Source organism: Anabas testudineus, chromosome 14, assembly GCF_900324465.2.
Source record: "Anabas testudineus chromosome 14, fAnaTes1.2, whole genome shotgun sequence".
In the NCBI taxonomy this organism is placed as follows: Eukaryota; Metazoa; Chordata; class Actinopteri; order Anabantiformes; family Anabantidae; genus Anabas; species Anabas testudineus.
The window spans coordinates 2364022-2387254 of NC_046623.1; the positions used below are offsets into that span (position 1 = coordinate 2364022).

Consider the following 23233-nt stretch of genomic DNA (forward strand, 5'->3'; position numbering starts at 1 on the left):
CTCAACACGATCTAAACACAACCAAATGACACATGTACGAGAAGCGTAAAATAATAATAAATAGATTCAAATAATTCAACCCTGGAAGAGGAAGTTACCTAGAGGACGTCGTGTTAAAGCAGCTCTCCTTTCACTAAATGCTAAAGCAGGTTTAAAACAACATGAACAAGTGTTGTGTGTGTGTAGCTGTGTCACATAGTCCTGTCGAAAGGAGAGATGGCTCCGTGTGTGTCCATACAGACTCCAGTCTTTTCCTACAAACTCAGTAAAGGCTTCAGTTCTCTGATTTGAACGTAGCATGAAGACGACGTCATGCGTCGTCAGGCAGCGTTGATGACGCATCACGCTCACTGGAAAACTTACAAACGACTGAAAAGCAACGATAACAAGTCCTCTGGACTCACTGACACACAACGGGTTGACACACACGTGGACGCCACTGTTTCGTGCTTTCTAGAGGACCTGGAACTTCCAGGAGTTCTGGTCTTTGTGATCGAGGCAGTCCATGGTGGTGAAGCCCAGTTTCCAGGCCTGCTGGTCCTTGTAGTCTAGGCAGTCAACAGAGGTGAAGCCCAGAGAGGAGGCAGTGCTGTAGCCCTGTGAGGACAGAGAGGCCGGGGACTGGCTTAGGGAGCCCCCCATCGAGGGCACAGTGATGGGACTGAGAGCGCCCCCGGTTCCCGACAGCTGCGAGTGCATGGGGGACAGGTAGGCACTGCAGTCCAGGCCGGTGAAGTAGGAGGTGGTGCTGGCGTAGCCCTGGGTGTACGCAGACGGCTGGCCGTAGCTCATAGGGTAAGGTGAGGGGCGCTGCATGCAGGGAGCCGACGAGGAGGCCAGGGGGTCGGGCAGGGGCGAGATGGCCGGGCTCCAGATGGACACAGCCGTGTTTCCAGTGCTGGAGCTTTGTGCCAGGGTGGGCCCGGACTGAGCAGAGGAGGGGCTGTAGGAGCTAGATGGGTTAGGGACAGGGTCGGGGACGCTGGGCTCCTGCACTGGGGAAGCCTTCTTCTTGGGGGGACGGGGCTTGGACTGACCACTGCTCTGCTGCTGCTGTTGACGGCACTTGGCACGGCGGTTTTTAAACCAAACCTGGAGACACCAAGAAGAAAATACAGCATGTTGGCTCCAGAAACAACCGACTGGACTTGAATAATAGAATAATCAGGAGCGTAACTGTTCAGTTGTGTGTCCCCTTAACATTCAGATGTCTAGTCTAACTTAACTTAACCAATGAAGCCCACAGCCTGTGGAGCTACTTGTCCCGTACCTGCACCCGTGACTCAGGCAGGTTGATCTTGAGGGCCACCTCCTCCCTCATGAAGATGTCTGGGTAGCGGGTCTTGGAGAACAGCGCCTCCAGGATGTCCAGCTGTGTCCGGGTGAACGTGGTGCGCTCCCTGCGCTGTTTCCGGGGTGTGGCTGCAAACCCAAGAGAGCACAGAGAACAGGATTATTGTACCGACAGCAGCAGAGAGAATGACGTGAATTATGAGAATAAATCAGAATGAATGAGAACGATGCAGGTTTATAGATGGAGTCGTCCTGTTGTGTGTGTGCAGCAGTTTATGAGCCTGGTCATTTTTCCACAGACTGCTCCAACAAATACTTTTGCTGATGATATTAAAGTATCAAAGCTGTCTCCTGTACTTTACAGTAGTTTTCTCTCCTTCATCATCATTATTATTCTTTTAACTAGTATTTGTAGAGTTCACCACAAACTACCTCCACGGTACACAGCCCTGCTCCCTTGGTGTATATAAGTATAATAAGAAATTATTGGAGGTAGTCACGGGAATTTGTCATGTAGGTAGTAAGTCTGTATTTATCTGTAAGTGAAAGATAAAATAAAATAAAATAAAGACTCTGTGGGGTCTGTTCTGATTCCAGCACTGAGCATAATAACAAGTATTAAAATAAAGCTTATTCTTTGTCTATCTCAGTCCTAATTATGTAATAATCTACATCTCAACACTATTACACAGCCGGTTTCTTAGTACGTGAGCTCTTATGAAACAAACACTTATCCTACTTCATGTATTTCTCGTTTGGATGCAGCGTTACGCATCAGCCTGCGCGTTTTTACGCACGGTGGAGGCGGAATTTCTCAATTAAAGAACAACAATAGACAAAGACACAAATGTGTAAAAGTAAAAAAGCCATAATATATATATTTACATGTGTGTGTGTGTAAAAGTTTTACTTACATGGATAAGCTACTGTGGTGTGAAGCACATCCATTCCTGGAGCAGGCAAATTTAACCCGTTCATGGTGTAATGAGGTTGCTTTATGTAGGACATCATCCTTGCAGCGGGCTTTTAAGTCCTGTCGTTGACTCGTAGCTCGGACACGCAACACAACAGTCGAGGTCCCCTCAGAGCTCAGCTGGGCCACGAGTCGGTGTCGGTGCGTCGGATCCAACCCGCTGCGGAGGGAAACGCGCCGGAGTTCACCAGAGGAAAGTGTTTCTGTTGTTGTTTGTATCTATAATTCAGCTTTTACTCTCCTCTGGCTCAGCAGCAGTGCAAACAGCATCCAAACTGCTCCAAGTCGGACTTCACCAGGTTAAGTCATCACACAGGTGAAGCGCCCCCCTGAATGCCTGTGCGCCTCGGTGAGGTGGCTCCACCACTGACTTTCTTCACCGACACACGCTGCTAATTAGAGGGAGCAAGTGGCTTCAGCAGACCCCTCCCACCGCGCGCCCGCGCGCGCGCACACACGGTCTTTCTAATGAGACAAATTATTTACTATTTATTTATTTACAAAGTTTTGTCTTAGTAAAAAAAAAAAAAAAAAAAGAAATTCAATATTTGATCAGATTCAATGAAACCTCACTTGAATTAGTACAAAGATTTAAAAAAGTTTATAAAAAGTTGTTGAACACCAATAATACAAATATGTGTTGTATCATTAGGAGCTGTTCTCAGAAAATGAGAGGACGATGAGGTGTGTGTGATGTGTGTGTGATGTGTGTGTGATGTGTGTGAGTTCTGTTCTCTCCTTGTTCTCCTTCATATCCTGGTTCGGCTTCTCCCTGTTTTCCTCCTGATGCTGAATTAACCTGCTGCACATCTGCTGCACTTCATACATTCACACATAACCGACAGATTACAACACAAAAACAGCTGCACACCCACACACGCGTGTACACACACACACACACACACTCACACACAGATGCACAAAAGCTCATTTGATTTATCATAATATGCTTTATCTGAAAAGTAAGTATCTTATCTCCAGATAAAGGGAGGAAAGACAAAGCGATCCGTTCAGTGGTGGAGCTGCTGGAAAAGGGAGCTGCAGGGAACTAACTGTAGCCGCACCAAGGGTAAAGTGGACGAGTCGGTGTGTGTTGAAAGGCAGAAGATAGAGAGAAGATAGAGAACGAGACGACAGGAAGCATCTGTAGTGGAAGGACGAAGAAGCAGGGAGCAAGGAGACATGTTCTGCAAGTGGACACATCACTTTTCCTTATGGAAGATCCTGCAGTGACACTTTGTTTTCCTCCACAGTGACATTAGTATTACATTAATATTGCATGAGAACCTTTTAAGTGGATTGTCGTGCACTTTGGAGTTTTTTTTAATCATGTTGCTTTTGACAACTTTTTATCTGTGGGCCACTTTTAACTGTTTTCTCCACTCTTTTTATTTAATCAGGTCACTCTGCTATGTCGAAGTAATGCAGTAGTATTAAGACGAAATATTGTAAACGTTGGCCAAAATGTGGATTGTGTAGTTTTTTTGGGCCTTTATCAGAAATAGATCTGAAATGTTATACAAACACTACTAGTTGATTTTAATGATGATGCTATTGGAACATCTCGTCCTACAGCTGCAACAGCAAATAGGGAAGTAGGGAACAGGCCTGAGCTGGTATAATCCCTACCCACTGCCCTTCCCCCCTAAAGCTGGACTCACATAGAGACACGTTCAAATGATGCAAGAGTTTTGATTTTAAACAGGACAGAGTTTGTTTTCAATGTGATGTTGGGTGACTGTGACCTGAGAACGGAAGCTGGGAAATAAGGAAAGAAAACAAGTAAGTTTGGTGGACAGAGGGGGCGAGGAGAGCAGGTACAGAGAGGGAGGGAACGTGTGAGGGGTGGAGGAGAAGCAGGTGAAGGGGCAGAGGGTGGGGGAGGCTCTGCTGCTCGTCCCCACTGACACACTGCTGCAGTTAATCCAGATTAGAGTGTCTAAAACAGGTCGGCTAAATCTGCAGGCCAGCCAGCAATACAGGGGACGCTGTCAGCCCTGATCACTCACTGAGCACACACACACACACACACACACACACACATTGTAATAATCTCCTCTTTGCAAACCAGGTGCCACCAGCAGCTCAGCACAGACCGCCACTAACCAACCCACCAACCCCCCGTCCTGTCCACTAAGTTAGCACATACCAGTTGGAGTGCCATTCTGTCACACACACACACACACACACACACACACACACACACACACACACACACACACACACACACACACACACACACACACACACACACACACAGACCCTAACCCTAACAGAAGTGTCATTCGAACCTGGTCTTCACCCCAGAATTACTCTTTAAACTTATTGTGAGGAGTATAAAAAAAGTATAGTTTACATTACATTAAAATGGTAAGTATAACAATAACTAATTGTAAAAGAGTATAACACTAAAATACTGAAAAGTTTTAGTTTAGTTAAATGATCCAGTTGCTTTCAACTGCTAGAACACTACATTTAACACATATTATAACAGAAACGTTTGGAAACATCTACACACTTCCTGTTATGCTTTGTTGGTTGTATTCAAGTGACCACATTACAAGACAAAAACAAAAAATGAAGCATATTGGAGCACATTATAATGGTTATATCAAATTTGTGTGTTGACACTCGTATAGTAAGTGATTGTCTTCCTGGGCAGATGTTCACTTACAGTACCATCCACACTTTAATTTCTGGGAAAAAGTTTAACTTCAAGTCTTCAAGTTTAACACTGAGTGAGTAACAAATTGTAGCTGTTTACATGGTGGTGGAGCGATTAGCACTGTCACCTCACAGCCTGAATCCACAGGTCTGCCAGGAACCTTTCTGTGTGGAGTTTGGACTTAGTTTAATAGGTGACTCTAAATTGCCCACAGGTGTGAATATTAGTCTGTTTCTATGTGTCAGCCCTGTGAATGACTGGCGACCTGTCCAGGATGTATCCTGCCTCTTGCCCAATGACAGACTTGCAGTTTCCAGACTTGTTCTTGCCAGTGTTCTGCTTACAGAAATGTAGTCACACAACATGTCTTACTGCACATACAATTACAATAAACGTCTTATACAAGGTACGTTCATGCTGTGTGTGTGCGTGTGCGTGTAATGAGTCAGGAGTTGCACTGTGAGGTGACGTGTGTCAGTGTAGAGGATGAGTGATTACAGTGGACATTAATCCTGCAGATGGATTAGCAGGGGGTATTAGGAATAGTGGGGGTGTAGCACACTGCCACCTCTGAACTGTCACAATATGGAGCAGCAGCTATCTGGGCCTCACCTCCGTCTGCTTCACCCCAAGTAACTCACAGCGGACATAGTAACACATGCTGAGGAATGGTCAGGCTACAACAAAGCTTGGTTAATGCATGGTGAAGTTTTCAAGTGGAGACAATGCTGCTGCTGCTGCTGCTGCTGGTCACCAGAGAAATTCACCGAGGTCCTCTCACAAAACTTAAACTATTTGTTTTGTATTAGTATTTTTATCTTCTTCTGCATGAACACATGTGGTGTCTAGATGCTGCTGAACAGCTCTGTTATTTTCTGTTGGTCTACATGGATGCAGAGCACAGCCCCTGAAAATTCCCAACTTTACATCTCAAAGATAATATCTGGAAACCAACGTCAGAGAATGTTATCACACAGTTACCTGGTACTTGTAGACATGGCCTCTCAGTAATGATACTGCCTATGAAGGTTTATTTGGTATCTCTAAAGGTCAGTGATGGGTGTGTTTCCACGTGGCTGCCACGTTCCATAGACAATCATATTGTTTCAGTAAATTCTCAGTGAATTGTTTCGACTTTGCTAAGAACGAAGACTCGCTGCAGCAGAGGAGGAAAAGCGCTGTCTGATCAGCCGGACACGAGATCAGCCAAGAAGAAGCACATTTCAAGCTTGAGAGTGAAGGTTTCTCCTAAAAATCTTCTGCAGTCCAATGTGTGAAAATAGTTTGACGTTTGCATGATTGCACATGTAAATGTGCTTTTCATCTTTTTAACTGATCAGCCTTTAAGTTTATGTCAAACTGTATGTTGCCATGCTGCTGTCCTTCACAAGTAAGTTTTCACTGACATCTGGTGGACACAATGCCACAATAACATGTTCATAGTAAGATGAATTGATAAGGAATCTAAGACATAATAATATATCTGATATAATGGTTTGTTTTATTCACTGAAATACATAATCTTATCACATACAGTGTCGTGGTTTTGTAGCAGTATCTGTACTATCTCTGTCTGAGTATGTAAGTGTTATTTGTCTGTATTCTGATAAAGATAAAGATTAGAGATAGAGAGATAAAGAGTCATTAATGTGTATAAATAAAATGCATTAAGAAGACAACGTGTGAGCAGAGATAAAATATATAAATAGCAACAAGTTGGTGATGATGTGTAAAACAAAGTTCCAGATAAAACCTGTAGATGGCAGAAGTGCGCACACGGTCCTTTAGCTCTGTTACCATTTACAACACGAAGAAGACAAACTACGTGTTGCATTAACCCCGCAGTCACACTCAAGTCAAAAAGCGTTTAATTTTACTAGGTATGTCTCATTTTAGCCTGAAAACCTAAATCCCTCTGTCTTAGGATAGTATGCTTAAAAACAATCAACGCAGAGATCATTAAAAAAAAGATATCAGCCGTGCAGATGTTTTTGCTGTTTATACAACATAAACCTCAGAAAAAAACAAAAGCAAAAAGACTTAGATGAAATAGGAGATGCATTCTTTAATATGAACGAAACTCTTATACTTCTATAAAACAAATCAAAGTTATTGTTTATGAGCGCTGAAGTCAACGTGACAATGATAACCCGGATGTTTTGTTCCTTCGGTGTAGTTGGAAGTCTTAACTCTTCAAAATAATAGTATCTTTCGCTAGGTCAAGCGTTATAATAAGCATAGGGTTTGTGGCCAGTGTTGGCTTTATTTTGAAATAATGACCGGAAATGTCCTTCCTCCTCTGCGTTAGCTTGAAGTTATGGAGGACAGTGTTTAGGAACTGTCAGCCTCTGTGCAGCTATGCCGGCTGTGAATTTTGGACATTTCTTCTAAATGTAGCGAGTTCACTTTCTTCCTGCAGGATGCTCCGAGAGTCGTACCCCTTCGTAGAGGACAGTTTCAGCCGGTTCCCGTCGCAGAGTAACATTTACGGGCTGTGTCAAGCCGGGGAGCAGGAGCTGCTAGCGGCCACTCTCAAAGGGAAGGTGGTGTGTTTCAGATACCAGGAGCTGCAGCAGAAGATCCGACCTGTAGCCAAAGAGGTTCAGTTCACCTACATACCAGGTAACACGAACCACCATCAGCTGCCTAAACAAAAGGCTGCATTCACATGAATACTTCGGTCATATTAGCAGTAATAAAGCAGTTGTCTTACACTCAGATGGGATGTATGAGATGTCATACAAAACAGTTTCAGATCTTCAAATCTAGCAGCCAGACTTTGAATAGACCACTCATTGTCATGCTGCACAGCTCCATTGTGCTTGATGACCTGAGGATTTTTTTGGTAGAGAGCAGAATTCAAGTTTCTTTCAAATATGGCATGTTGCTGCAAAGCATCCCTGCAATATTACACTTCCACCTCTGTACTGTCTGTGAGTATGATTTGGATAGGATCTCCAGTCGTGTTGTGGTCTAATTCATATAAGCCTTAATGTTTTTTTTTTTTTTTTGGGTTAGCAGTGCTTTTCACTTCACCACTCTCTGTCCAGTGTCTTTCAGATAGTAGCAGGACAGGAAATCCTCTTTCGTATTTTTCTTCTTGATTGTTGATCCTCTGAAAACTTCTTTTGGCGAGGCATGGTTCACATAAGTGTTTTCGTCTTGTGCAGAGCAAACTCAAAAAGTTAGTGATTTGTCAGTGGAATTAGCTCTAGTCCACAAATACAAACTAATTATCCTAACTTATGCTAATTTGAGGTCATTATTCACAGGGTTCACATACTTTTTCCACTTGCTCTGTGAGTTGTTCTCAATAAAGACATAAAAGATCAGAATTTTATTTGTTATTATTTTAGCAGATCACATTTTATGACAAAAGAATGCTAAAAACCATGACATTTGTCTTGCCACTGCTGTTGTTAGATTCAGCGTGAAACCTGAAATAGTTCAGTATTAGATACACTCCCAAAGAGAAGGAATCAATATTTTATCTTTATCATTTTACCTTGAAGCTTATGCTGCAAAGGTGTTGTCCTCCATATTTGTTGGTTGCTTGTTAATACTGGCTTCTCTGTTTAGTTGATGCAGAGATTGTATCAATTGATGCCTTCAACAAGTCTCCTCCCAACAGAGGCCTGGTGGTGGGCATCACCTTCATCAAGGTATTCTCATATTAAAACCCAGGAGTCATAGCATGTGGACAGTTTACAGTGAGGGTTGGGAATATTTTCTACAGTGACAGAAACATTGCTCTGCTGATCACCTGCAGGACTCTGGGGACAAAGCCACTCCGTTCCTCAATATCTACTGTGACTATGAGCCCGGCTCCGAGTTCAACCTGGAGTCTATTGCACGTGAGTGAAATGGTATCCAGATGTGAACGGCCCTCACTTTAACAGATGTTTCCCATGCTGATGTAAGTGTGTCTCTCTGAACAGAAAGTTGTCTAAATCTGGAGCTGCAGTTTACTCCCTTCCAGCTGTACCACACTGAGTGAGTAAAATGCCGTCACTGTTCTCACTGTAGATAATCTGTTACTGTGTAACATTCATTTTTCTGCTCCTGCTCTGATGTCGCTTTATAAATGACGTGTAAGAACTCCTCCGACGGAGCTCTGATATGTTGATCAGCTGATTGGAGAATACACCGCAGCAACCTTTTCTCTCTGTCAGAGTGCAGTGCAGTGGCGAAAGCAGTGAGACGGTGTTCCTGCTCAGCGGCCACGACCAGAGGATCCACCTATACAAGGAGGTCAGATCTGAATGAACGTGTGTCTGTGGTGTCTGTGTGTCTGTGGTGTCTGTGTGTGTGTGTGTCTGTGTGTGTGTGTGTGTGTGTGAGAGAGAGAGAGATGATTTTGATCAAAACATTCCAATTCCTTATTAGTATATTTATTTATCTGCAAATTAAGATATGCTTAAATGTGTTCTGAAATGTATTTAAAATGATTTTTAATTGTATTTATTTGCTGTATACCAGTTGTTGTACTGATGTTTTGCTTTTCAAAACCAACCACATTTTGTAGATTCATTAAAACATAAAAAATGTATAGACATTTATACAAACAAGTACTAAATATCTTTATAGTATTTTATAGTTAAATATGCCAAATAACAAGTGCATTAGCATTGTCTGCCTGTGTGTGAAAAAGTGGAAATAACAATGTTTTGAACACATCACAGGATCTTACTCTGTAGATGGAGTTCGACCCAGCTTTTTTCTGCTTTTATATGACAGCAGACAGTGTAGAGAGACAGCAAACCAGGGCTGAGAGAGAGATCTCAGAGCGTTAGAGCATCACTTAACCTGACTCTTGTGTTTCCAACAGAACGCCTCACTCCACCAGTTTGAAGAGCAGCCAGTGGAGAGACTCTTCCCTGAACTACAACAGCTGCCCAGCAAGTTAGTCTTTGATGCCGTTCGCCCTGTTAGCCATTTATGTGGCTCTTTGTTTGTTTGTTTGTGGTACCTTAGACGAGCAGCATCTTGTCAGGTTACTTTTTATTTTTCTAGGTTAATCTGGCTCATCAAATTTTCCTGTACAACTCAATTTATTTTATTCTCAAATCAAACAAACATCCCATAATGAACACAAAATACAATATAGTGAGCACTTTAAAAACAGCAACAGCATGATTACAAGTAGAAAGATAAAACTGAAAAGAGAGGCCATGTGTAATATAAAATGTGATACATGATTCAACAATATTTTTTAACATTGAAAGAGTAAGTGGAAGTGATAGTGTTTTTGTCGGGTTTAAAATAACCACAACACTTTTCATACGCTGAGAGACAAAGACAATAAAGCACAACAAGGACACTGCTCGGCCTTTTTACTTGCAAGGGGAGCCGGCCTGAGATCTTAGCATCATAAATGCTTCACCCAGGAATTTCTACCTCCGACTCCGTCCGTCTCCCCTTTGTACAAGCTTTTTATTAAAGATGAGACACACCCTGAAGTTACAGATGTGGGTGTATGGTGTGGTTAAATGGTGATCATATTACAAGAAAAAGAACCCCATAGAAAGATAACACACTTGTAAGAAAAACAACTCCATACAAGGATAAAACACTGCTTATAGGAGTATAGCAACAAGAACTCTTCAACTTCAAGGCCGCTGACCTTTCCTGACCTTTCCTGTTTCCCGTCTGTGTGCAAAGTGCAGCTTCAGCACAGTACAACATGCTCTTGTTGCTTACAGGATTAAATATCACACACACATGTATCCTTCATAATGACAATAAGTAAAAAACAAGAAATTATCCTTATGAGTGAAGTAACATTGTAATAAGAAAATTATAAATCAGTGAGTAAATCCTTTTTACTCTAACATTTCCCCCTGTTTGTCATTATAAGGATTCACTATGAAGCATCAACAATACATCACTTAGTCTCCTATTTTCAATGCATGCATCATTACATAGCATCCTCATACTGATCAAGCTAGTGAGTATCCATGTCCTGATCTTGAGACAGTTCTTGGTTCTGTTGGAGTACAGTGGGATCAGAAGCCTGTAATAACATGTAGTTAATCACAGTAGTCTGTAACATCTTCCGTACCATGGCTCGAAGGCATGGAACTACACATGACATTAATATGAAAAATGTTACAATGAACACAATCAGTGGTGTTAATAACTTTAAGAGCAAATGCCACCAAGATCCCGACATGAGCCCTTCCAACCAGTCCTGGGCAGGATCGGGATGCCGGTCACTTGACATGGCTTTTTGCAAGTTCTTCATTACCTGTAAGGCTGTTATAGGAGTTGGCTAAAACTTTGGCATAAGGATACCACATATTGGTCTCAAATGGGTGTGCATGCTCAGTGTTCAGGTCTTTCCAGGCCCAGTCCTCAATCGGCGTAGTTGTCCATCGCTTAGTTAGGTTGTGGTGGATTGGTCCGTTGTCTGGCTGCTTCCCAGTAAGGAGTCCTGTCTCATACAGAAAAAAGAGAACAGCTACCACGACAGTGCATATTGCTGCTATGAGTTTTACCCCTGGTGCCATAGCTGGGACGCGGGGATCAGTTGGTTTCTTCAGCGACCAAAGGTTTTGGTACCGGTCGACTTCCACCCCTACGCAGTGCCAACCAGGGGAATTGCTCTTTTGCAGTGGCTTTGATGAATCCACGTGGCGCGTTCTGCTATCTTCACTGCAGTGGGTGTGGTGAGCAGGACAGTGTAGGGACCTTCCCACCTTGGATAGGACCAGTTCTTTCTTTTGATGACCTTTATCAGGATCTGGTCACCTGGCTTAATAGCTGAATCCTGTGAAGACAAATCACCATCTGGCAGATTATTTGCATTTACAACTTCTTTCTCTTTCAACATTCTACACATCCAATCTGCTAAAGTGTAAGTGTCTTCTGGCTTTTCTATCACATCTGTGAAGATGGGGAGTACAAAAGGTCTCCCATGGATGATCTCAAACGGGGTTAACCCGTCTCCAGTAGGAGTTATTCTCATATATGTCTTTACTAAATCCAAACATTCAGGCCATGGTCTTCCCGTTTGTTCCATAGTCTTTTTCAATCTTAGCTTGATTGTGCCATTTGTCCGTTCCACTAACCCAGCACTCTGGGGGTGATATGAACAATGGTTCTTTAAAGTGATTCCCAAATGTATAGCCATCTGTTTTATGATGACATTCACAAAGTGTGCTCCATTATCACTATAGATGACCTCTGGAATCCCATGCTCTGGTAGAATGTATTTACATATAGCTTTAGCTACAGTTAATGCATCGGCATGTTTACTTGGTACGATCTCTACCCATTTAGAAAAGGGGCAGATCAGTACAAGGCAATATTTATAGTTATTGCATTTGTTTAGTTCTATAAAGTCCATGTGTAAGAACGGGAATGGATGCTTTGCCTGTGGGAATTGCCCTCTTTTAGGTCGCACATTCCCCTGTACATTATGTTTGCAACATATCAAACAAGCTCTACAAAAATTTTTTGAATAAGTATTAAAACCATGAGCATAGAAATGTTGTTCCACCACCTTCACCATCCCTCCTGTTGAGACATGGCAAGGCCCATGGCTCAAAACTGCGGCGGTGTGGAACAAGCTTCTTGGAAGACATGGTTTATTTTGTATTCTGTAGATGCCATCTACTTTAACTGCTCCGTGTTTTACCCATAAAGTTTGCTCTGGTGTGGGTGCATTCTGCTGCATGTCTGTAAGAACTTGTAAATCAAATGGTGTCGCTGTTTCTGTGTCCTGCACTGTGAGCACTAAAATGCCATGCTTTCCTTCAGCTGCCTCTTTAGCAATTTTGTCAGCGAAAGCATTTCCTCTAGAAATTGGGTCTTTACCCTTTGTATGTGCTGCACATTTACAAACTGCTAAAGTCTTTGGTAGCAGTACAGCTTCTAAAAGTGCTGTTAAAAATGTTGCATGTTCTACTGATTTCCCTGTAGAGGTGGTCATACCTCTCCTTGCCCACTGGGCAGCAAAGAAATGAAGTGTTGAAAAAGCATATTGGCTATCTGTGTAAACTGTTAAGTCTTTATCTTGGCCTTCTTTACAGGCCTGGGTGAGGGCAACTATCTCAGCTGCCTGGGCTGAGAAGTGTGACGGTAGTTTGCCTGCTTTCACTATAGTGTCTTGTGTCACTATTGCAAATCCTGTCTGTGTTTGTCCGGTAGGGGTCTTAGAGCATGACCCATCTACAAACCAAACCTCTCCCTTATCAAGAGCTACATCAGTTAAGTCTGGTCTTGGTTTACACTGCTTTTCAGTGTTTTCAGCACAACTGTGCTGTTCTCCATCCTCAGGAGATGGAATGAGTGTGGAGGGGTTAAGTGTTGTGCATCTCTGAACAGTGATGTGTGGTTGAGACATAAGTGTAGATATTACAGACAGGTGTCGTGCAGGTGACAAAAATGTCATTTTGTTCTGAGTCAATAACATGTCCACTGCATGAGGGACCAACAACCGTAATGGATGGAATAAGACAACTTCTGCTGAGGCCTGCACCGCTAAGGCTGCAGCACACACAGCTCTGACGCATGTAGGTAGTGCACATGCCACAGGGTCAAGTCTCTTTGAGTAGTATGCTACTGGTTTAAATCTGCCTCCCACCTTCTGTGCTAACATAGAAGTCATAAATGATTCTTTACAATCTACTGTCTGCACAAACTCTTTCTTATAGTCTGGTAAGCTTAAAACTGTTGTCCCTACGAGGGCCTGTTTTAGTAAGGTAAAGGTTTCCTCTCCCTCTGGGGTCCACAAGATTTCCTGTTTCATTGTCATGGGTGTCTGATAGATGAGATCTAGCAATGGCTGTGTGATTTGAGCATAATTCGGAATCCACAACCTGCAATAATTACATAATCCTAAAAATTGCATCATCTGTTGTTTTGTCTGTGGTTTTGGAGCATCTAGGATGGATTTCTTCCTGTCTGCTGTTAGTAGCCTTCCTTCAGGTACTAAGTCATGTCCTAAAAACGTTACTCGTTGTTTTGCCCATTGCAACTTTGACAATGAGGCCTTGTTCCCTGTTCTGTGAAGGTGTTTAAATAGAGCTACTGCAGTTTGCTTGTTGTTTTGTTCTGTGTCTGATGCTATAAGAATGTCATCTACATACACCAAAACCTGACTGTGTTCTGGTATGTCAAAGTCTGCTAAACAGTTATTTATTTCTTGTGAAAAGATTGTGGGGCTATCACAAAATCCTTGTGGTAGCCTGGTATAAGTGTATTTTTTCATCTGATAGGTAAAACCAAACCATCCCTGTGATTCTTTGGCTATTGGGATGGAGAAGAATGCATTACTAAGATCAACTACTGTAAACCATTGTTTATCTGGTTCTAACTGGTTCAACAGTGTGTGTGGATCAGGAACACAGGGTGCTCGGCTGTCAACAGCCTGATTTACTGCTCTCAGGTCCTGCACCATTCTCCACGTTCCTAATTCAGCTTTTTTCACTGGAAAGATGGGGGTGTTACATTGACAATCTGGTGCTTCAACAATGATGCCTGCTCTTATCATATCACTGATTACAGGTTTTATGCCTTCTTCAGCATCTGGTTTTAATGGGTATTGTCTTATTCTGGGCCTATAGCCTGTTTTAGGTTTAATGACTACAGGTTTAGCAGTGGTCATTAGGCCTACATCTGTTTTACCTTTGGACCAGAAGGAGGTAGGCACCTCAGCTAATTCTTCTGGTACCTCTGTCAGCAGTGTTTGTCATTCTGTATCATCATCTGGCTCTCCCTGCTGTGAGTACCACGTGCCAGCCTGTTTTGCATTTTCAAGGTGTGTTCGGGGAGTGGTATTAACCACCCACCCTAGGGTTTTCCGGTATATTGACTTTGTCTCTTTGTCCATTGACCACCCATCAGGCAATTGTTGCCATGCTGTAATTTCTACGGCTCTCTTTACAAATTGTCCAACGTCTTTCCAATCAGCTTTCTCAGGTTTCATCAGTGACATGTGTGGCACAGAGCCCCAAACTGCAAACTGTTTATATGCCTGAGGAGTCAATCTAGCTGAACACCCAGCAAATCCCTGCCTGTCTGTGTACAGGTGGCTGAGGGTCACCTTTTGGGGTCCCAGTTTGTTGATTCTTTTATCATATTCTACATCTGATCCTGGTGTCTTCTTGTATCTGAGTGTTACATGGTACTGGTCTAAATCTAATGTATCGGCTCTGACGGAGGATTCTAAATCCTCCATGGCCATGGATAACAGGTATTTTCCTGTTTCAGCCGGGTCTGGATTGGGCAAATCTAGACTCCAGTAGTAATACACTTCTAGCCCTTCTGCTACAAAAGTATCCTCTACACTCTGAATGCTCATAGCCACCATACCTCTGGAGGTTGGTACTATGGAAATCTTTAATTTAGTCATCAAATCTCGCCCTAGAAGATTCACAGGACACTCAGGACATAGCACAATTTGAGCACTCTCCTGTTTTCCTGTATTTAAGTCTTTGACAGTTAATGGTTTGGAGAAGTAACTGACACTAAGCTGACCATTAGCTGAGCGCACCATTATTTTGTCTTTAGACGATCCCACTCCCGGTATTCTATCTCGCAGCACGGTCCGGTCGGCTCCTGAGTCACACAGAAACTGTACCTTAGTTCCTTGCACCCAGAGCTCTCTCAACGGGACCTGAGCTGCGTGCTGTAAACTAAGATGTGTCTCAATTGGGATCGTTAGATCTAACAGTTCAAGGGCATCATGGTCAACTTCATCTCCATCACCGTCATCTGAGTTCTCTGTGTCTTCTAGAGGGCCTAGTCAATATGAGGAGGGGTTGTCTGTGGGGGGGCTGTCATACTCTCTAAGTCGTCTGACCCTAGGTCTCTCAGGGCAATTTCTTGCAATGTGACCTGACTTGTCACAGTTAAAGCATCGATCATGCCCTGGGTGTTGCCAGGGTCTGTCTGGGAACCGCCCCCTTGACCTACCCCTAAATCCTCCTCTACCCCGACCCCTCCCATATGGGGTCCCCTGGAAGAAGACTTGTGTATCATCTCCCTCATCTATCCCAAATAACCCAAAAGAGGCTGCTGTGGCAGTTTTTTTCTTTTTCTTTTTAATGACTTCCTGTGCATGATGGGCATAGTTCATAGTTTGTTGAACACCATCAGTACGATGGTTCACATTATGTTTTCTTATGAAGTCTGACAACTGAGGCAAGAAACCAGCCATCAGAGCCTGCTTCAGCTGTTGTTGGTAGGGAGAATCTTGAGCCTGATCTTCTTGCAGCCCACTGTGATCTTTAAATGTGTCCTCTAATCTAGCTCTGAACTCAAACACATCCTCATTATCTTTCTGTCTGCATTGTGAAATCTTCACATAATCAGGTGTTCTCTTCCATGTCTCTTTCACTGCATCGTGCACCAACTGCAATTGTGCTTGCAGAGCTTGATCCCCTGCAGACAATATCTGTCCCTGACCGTTTCTTCCTGTATAACCTGCTCTTACCCTTCCAAAATTAAATGTGAGAGATTTCTTGAGAGTCTGTTCAATCTCCCATCCATTTAGACTAAAAGAGTTGACTAATTGCTTGTGTCGCTCCACCCATCCCTCTGGGTCTACCTTTGGATCCCCCAGTGTCTTGCAGGCTTCAGTGCATTCTGCATCTGTCCATGGTCTGTAAACTTTCATTGTCCGCCCCTCATTTTGTCCTGGAGCTCCAAAATGTGGATTAGCTACTTCTATCATAGGATAAATCCCATCACCCTCTCCTGGAGTAGGTGAGTCTGATGTTGGACCACAATCTCTGCAGTCATAATTAACATCTTTTATTCCATACTGCTCTTTTAATGGTCCTAAATCTGGGTAGCATGTTTTGGCTAATAGGGAGGACGAGGAGGATGCAGCTGCTTGTCTTGTACGAGATGACACGGGGGAGGAAATTGGGGAGGCTTGTCTCTTTTCTTCTTCACGTAACTGTTTTTCTACAGCCTGAAGTAATCTGTGTAGATTTAGCACACGGCTCCGATCTTCTTGTGCTTGTCTCTGCTGCTCATAAATCTGTCTGACTCCTGCACTTGGCCCTACAGTTTCCTCATCAGGTTTCACAAGAGCAGCCGCCTGCAGTGCAGCTTCTCCCTGCTTCTTTTTTTTTGTTTTTTCAGAATGTCTCCTTTCCTCCTTTCTGCCTGCTCTCTCCACTTCGTAGCTTCTAATAACTGCAATTGCTTTTTTGGTTTTACTTTATCAGAGGCGCTAGCAACCTCAATTTTTAATTTATTTACCAGATTGTTACAGGATGACTCGGTCAATTTGCCATCAAAGTCATGGTTCTTTTTCCACAACTTCTAATATTGAGTACTGCCAGGCGAGAAGTTTTCCATGAATTTCTCATCGCCTTCCAAGGCAGGTTTACTGTTATTTTTCCCCATTATTAAACTATGGCCTTAATTCACCACACTGTGTACTTCAACAGACCACTGGATTAGTTATCACCGTTAGGTTTCCTCCAGTGCTGCTGCTTCCACATCAATTGGTGACACTCATACTCACAATCACACTCTTTCACAACAACCGGTAATACTTCTGTTACAAATTAATGGCTTTTAGTCCCACTCGACTAGATAGTGGCTTTTAATCTCCACTAACTCATGAACTTATAGTGGCTTTTAATCTCCGGTCCCACTCGACCAATTAGTGATTTCTAAAAATACACTAATTCATAAATTTATAGTGGCTTTAAATTCCGGTCCCACTCGACCTCCTACGCGTATTACTCACTTATTGATGCTGTATTGTCCGTCTCCTGGAACTCGTCATCGACGCCGATGGAGGGGAGGATCAGGACCTATTTCACCGACCCAGCAACGAATTCACGTCCCAGGATTTTCTGACGGACGTCCTAGACATCCGGCTGTCGACAGACTTTCGGTGTTCCGTCACCCTCCTCCCACGACGTCGACTGTTGAGATCCGGCTCGAAGGACCAAGTTTATGTCGGGTTTAAAATAACCACAACACTTTTCATACGCTGAGAGACAAAGACAATAAAGCACAACAAGGACACTGCTCGGCCTTTTTACTTGCAAGGGGAGCCGGCCTGAGATCTTAGCATCATAAATGCTTCACCCAGGAATTTCTACCTCCGACTCCGTCCGTCTCCCCTTTGTACAAGCTTTTTATTAAAGATGAGACACACCCTGAAGTTACAGATGTGGGTGTATGGTGTGGTTAAATGGTGATCATATTACAAGAAAAAGAACCCCATAGAAAGATAACACACTTGTAAGAAAAACAACTCCATACAAGGATAAAACACTGCTTATAGGAGTATAGCAACAAGAACTCTTCAACTTCAAGGCCGCTGACCTTTCCTGACCTTTCCTGTTTCCCGTCTGTGTGCAAAGTGCAGCTTCAGCACAGTACAACATGCTCTTGTTGCTTACAGGATTAAATATCACACACACATGTATCCTTCATAATGACAATAAGTAAAAAACAAGAAATTATCCTTATGAGTGAAGTAACATTGTAATAAGAAAATTATAAATCAGTGAGTAAATCCTTTTTACTCTAACAGTTTTATTACTTGCTTCATGATTAGTGCAGCATTTTTGACAGAACCCAAAGTAAAGCCAGCAGTCACACATCATGTGCATCATGAGTTTCACATCAAATATATATAACTAAATATGTATAAACAACAACCTATTATAAACAACAAATACTTCTCATCAAAAGAGAAGAGCCCTTGTGGCATCAGTACGCTGGTCTTCTGTCATTAATCAAATACATCTACATACATACTGTAACTGTATGTATGGCTCCTCATCCTAACTGTTATGTTGTGTTCTCCTCCTCCTCACAGCGTGTTGTGGTTGGATATGTTGAGCATCGCTGGTGGCCGGCGACTCTCTGCATTTGGCTGTCAGAATGGCTGTGTAGGACTGGCCTTGGTAAACCAGAGTGGGCCAGGTGAGTGGAACCAAATACAGAAGGATGTCTGAGATTTAAACATGCTCCACTCGTCATGTGTCTGTGCCTTTAACCAGATTCTAATGGACTTCTATGTCTAAACTGGTGTTTTTCCTGAAACTGGCTGAGTGTTTTTATCAGGTTCACTTTTTTAAATGAGGTCACTGCACAAATAACTAGAATAAAAATTAAATTTGATCCAGGTGCAACAAAAACATCTGTACACATATGCACAGCTCCCAGAGAAGGGCTGTTCCATCGTTGCCTAATATCAACAATTAACTTAATCCACTACAGAAATATACCGACCCATACTGTAACTGAACAGTTCCACTTTGTCACAGGTTCTGCTGGTTTGTTTCCACTGTCTTCCACTCAGGAAGGAAACCTAAATGAAATTCCAGGGCTGGAGGATACTTCCAGGGTTGTCACTCATGATTGGTTAATTGCAGGCATTGTCTTGTTTTGCAAAAGCATGGAGTGTAAACAAACGCTCACAGTTTTTGAATTTGAAAACAGCAGAGAAGAAGGAAAAACAGTGGAATAGCAAATCACAACTGTCCACCTCTGCTCTACATGTTCTAGGAACTTCAGTAGTTTCTGCTCACTTCAGTATTTTCTACTTGAGCTAGAAAAACAGCAGAAGTGGCAGCAAATGTGGCAAAATGGGTGCTGTCCTCCATCACTGTCGTCTGAATAAAAGCCAATATTAGCACTAAATAAATGGATTGAGCTCATTTAAAAGTAGCTGTACGTGGTTTGTTTGTATTTGATTTCACTTGTTACAAATACATAGCATGGTAGCGGTAATAATTTATGTTTTTATCTGTGTGTGTGTGTGTATGTATATGTAATGTGAATTCAAGAAGAATTCAAAAAACTTTACACTATGAACAGAATGGGAAGAAGGAAAAACAACAACAACAACATCTGTATTGTTGGTGTTCAGACATTATTCTAAGGTAGTCAGCCTTAGTGCTAACACCTTCTTTTATTTCTGATTGTATTATGTACCAATTAAAATCAGACACAAAAAAACAAATGATCTGTGATTCAGTAGAAAGTAATTGATACTTCCTATTTAAATTGAGGACACAATACAGGACACACTGGATGTGTTTGTTGCTCTTTGTCTTCTTTGGTTACGTTATATGGTAACATAACATAATGTATCACATTGTATTACAGGGTATTCTGTCATACATACATATTTCCACAATATAAACAATACTCTGGATGCTATAAAACTACAGTCAGACCTCTGTACACTGATTAGGACCTACCTCCAATTATGTTACACTGATGTAGACAGTGTAGAGAAATAAATGCAAACATTAAATTTTCTTGCTTCTATTAAATATATATGAAAACTGGTCTTGAATAGTTTATTTCTCATCATCATTAATATACAATACTATTAACTAATAGGTTTTATTTGTATGTTTGTGTGTGTGTTGTTTTTTTTAATTATTAAATCAGAGGTTCTGCAGAGCTGGCGTGTCCAGTTTGACAGTCCAATCTCCACAGTGCTGCTGTTCCCTCTGAGCTGTCCGAGCGATCCCAAAGAGCCCAGTGGAGAGAAAAGTATGTTACTGCTCCATCACTGTTTCTCTCTTCTTCAATGTCATTTCTTCATTGACTTCTCTCTTCGTCTCTTTACTGTTTCAGCTGTGGAAATACAAGGCTACAACCTTCTAGTGACCAGCACTATTGAGATGGCGGTTGTCTACAGGTCAGACTTTTGTTACACTTCCTCCTTGTTCCTTTTCCTTCCTTTAAGGCAAAGCAAAGCAGTGGTTGATTTGTGTGTGTTTGCTGTTTCAGAGATGTCCATGAGTGTGGTTTGTCTCGCTCCATGTGCCTCTCAGAGAGTGATCAGTGGGATGCAGTGCTCTGTGCTCTAGTCATTGACCTGGATTTTGACGGGCAGAAGGAGGTGCTGTTGGGAACGTATGGACAGGTCTGAGCATCTCTTTACTGCTTACTGAATATGCTGCATTTGTAGGGAACTGCACTATTTGCAGCCGTGGTTAAATACCAATCTGTTACACTGGTGATTATTTCTGTCAGAGGAACAGTGTATGTGGGATTGAGTCAAAATACACTACAATGCCTGTGTTCATCATTATGAAATATCACGTCACCCAGTACAGAACAGACTCACTAATGATTCGATAGACACAAGTGAAATTCTGTGACACCGAGGGCTGTAGCAGACAAATAAAACGACAGAAGGCCTCAGAATAGAGCAACACTTGGGCACGATGTGGTGATGTTCAGTGTTACCTCTCTTTCCTGCAGGAACTTCTGTGTTACAAATTCCACCCGACAGGCAGCGGATCAGAAAGCCAGTTTGAACTGCAGTGGAGGCGGAGCTTCAAGAGTCCTTTGCTGTCTATCATCTATTTAGACTTGACTGGAGATGGTTTGAGAGAGCTGGCTGTCCTCACTCTAAAGGGACTGCATATCTTACAGGTATGTAGCAGAAAGGTGTGACTGTGAGAGGGTCCTCTGCTTCAGTGCTTCAGTGTTGTTGTTCTGGATTAACATTAACATTAAGCTCATGTGAGTCACGTGTAAACACAGAGCTGTGTCAAATGGAGAAAACGGTGTATTTACAGTACAGGCAAACCAGCGAATTCCCACCCTCTACTGAGCACCAGCAGGAATTGCAGCGGAATGAATAGAGGTGATTTTATAGGCACTTTACCTTGTCTCCTTTCTTCCCTTGATCAATAACTTCCATTCATCACAAAAGCCTGTGAACTGGAAGAGATCCAACACAAAGGTCTAGTAAGGACCTAATGAACAAGTGCTTCAATAATGTGCTTCATCTCAGGCTTTTCTCCATTTTAAATGAGTGTTTTTTAGCCTTTGTTCAATACCATTCACCCAGCTTTGCGTATTCAAAAGCAGCTCCGCAAAACACAACAACTGTACCAGGTCTAAAGTGTCACTCAGAAGTGACGTTTTCCCAGTGAATGAATCCAGCTGTCCTGCTCACACCGGGCCTTACATACTATACATCTCTTTTTATCTTGTGTCTTTACAGCATAGTCTTACCAGCACTGCTGATTTGGTCCTGGAGCGGCTCACCCAGAAGGTGACGGCCCTGACGGCAGGCTCTGAGCTGGACTCAGCCAAAGCTACAGACACTGAGGAGAAAGATGCTCCAGCTAAGAAAGAAGAGTGTTCACTGTCAAATTAAGCAAAGCGGTGCATTTTGTGTACATGTGTAAGTCCTAGCAGTTATTTAAAGGTGCAAGGTTTTGTAAGGGGAATGTATTCCTGACAGGGAGATGAGCTGTACCAGTGCAGTGTACAGTAAGGGCACATATTAAATGACACATTTGTGTTTGTCCACAGTCAGTTTTTGTTTGTTTAATCCATCTCTCTGATTGACTAATGTAATACTGATGTAGATGTACTTCATTGCTCCTTGTGTTAAAACTGTGGTTGGACAGCTGATGGTGCTGCTGTAGGGATTTGTCCACCTCGACATGTGGCCAGGAGATAGTGGGGGTCCTAACATTGATCCTGTGGTTCACAGACAACTTCTCTACCAACTGACCACAGTTTAGAAGAGTGACGCCTATTACTGAACTGCACACACAGGTTAACACCTCTGGTCTATTCTATAGGGATACAACTAAGAGTTTTATTTTCCAATTATAGATTAATGTGCGGATTTTCTCAGTTGATTATTTGTTTGCTCTCTAAAAGGCTGTAACAGTGGGTAATGTGACCTCTTTGAATCTTTAAATGGCTTTTTTGCCATACAGTCCATTAACAGTTGGAAGAAGAAGAAGACAGTTGTCTGCTTCTGCTGGAGGTTTCTTCCTCTAAAGGGAGTTTTTCCACTGTTGCCTAAAGCTTGCTCAAATGGAATTGTTGGGTTTTCTATATCATTTTATAATTTTTGTATAATTATACTCTGTAAGGGCTTAAACCTTGCACTGTAAAGGCCATTGAGATGACTTCTGTTGTGAATTCGCGCAATACAAATAAAATTGAGTTAAACTGAATTAACAGTGTTAACGGATAAAGAAAAGCTAGAACCTGTGCCAAGTCAGACAAACAATTCAGGAACTACTTCATGAACAAAGCAGTTGATTTTATGTCAACTCATAATAATATAATGATAATGTTCCTATATTCATTTGTAACAAATAATAATAAATAGGTTTTAGGGCTGAATGTGAGACCAGACTCAACACACACATTTATTGGAATATTATAGCATCATATAATCTTATCATTTTAGCTGAGGTGTTGTGAGAAGGAGTAAAAGAAGAATCAAGAACTAAACAAGACATATTTGGCTAAACTATAGAAGTATTTCAAGTATGAAACATGTTGAGTGAGGGGAAAGCAGTGGTTTGGATCCACAGCCACAT

The 23233-nt window shown here is 42.4% G+C and overlaps 2 protein-coding genes across 2 annotated transcripts; one reads left to right on the plus strand and one right to left on the minus strand.

The window, feature by feature from the left end:
• Positions 1 to 453: 453 nt before the first annotated feature.
• On the minus strand, positions 454 to 2304 carry crx (cone-rod homeobox). The gene is made up of 3 exons (XM_026372447.1): positions 2208 to 2304; positions 1271 to 1422; positions 454 to 1092 (listed from the first exon to the last, which is right to left on the minus strand). Exons 1-3 carry the CDS (start codon positions 2302 to 2304, stop codon positions 454 to 456), a joined length of 888 nt encoding a protein of 295 aa, XP_026228232.1.
• A 4941-nt stretch (positions 2305 to 7245) lies between these two features.
• Positions 7246 to 22689, plus strand: kptn (kaptin (actin binding protein)). The gene is made up of 12 exons (XM_026372177.1): positions 7246 to 7553; positions 8511 to 8593; positions 8701 to 8785; positions 8870 to 8924; positions 9104 to 9182; positions 9760 to 9833; positions 18730 to 18836; positions 20316 to 20420; positions 20505 to 20568; positions 20661 to 20796; positions 21138 to 21311; positions 21889 to 22689. The coding sequence occupies exons 1-12, from the start codon at positions 7352 to 7354 to the stop codon at positions 22042 to 22044; spliced, it is 1320 nt and encodes a 439-aa protein (XP_026227962.1). The 5' UTR covers positions 7246 to 7351; the 3' UTR covers positions 22045 to 22689.
• Positions 22690 to 23233: the final 544 nt, after the last annotated feature.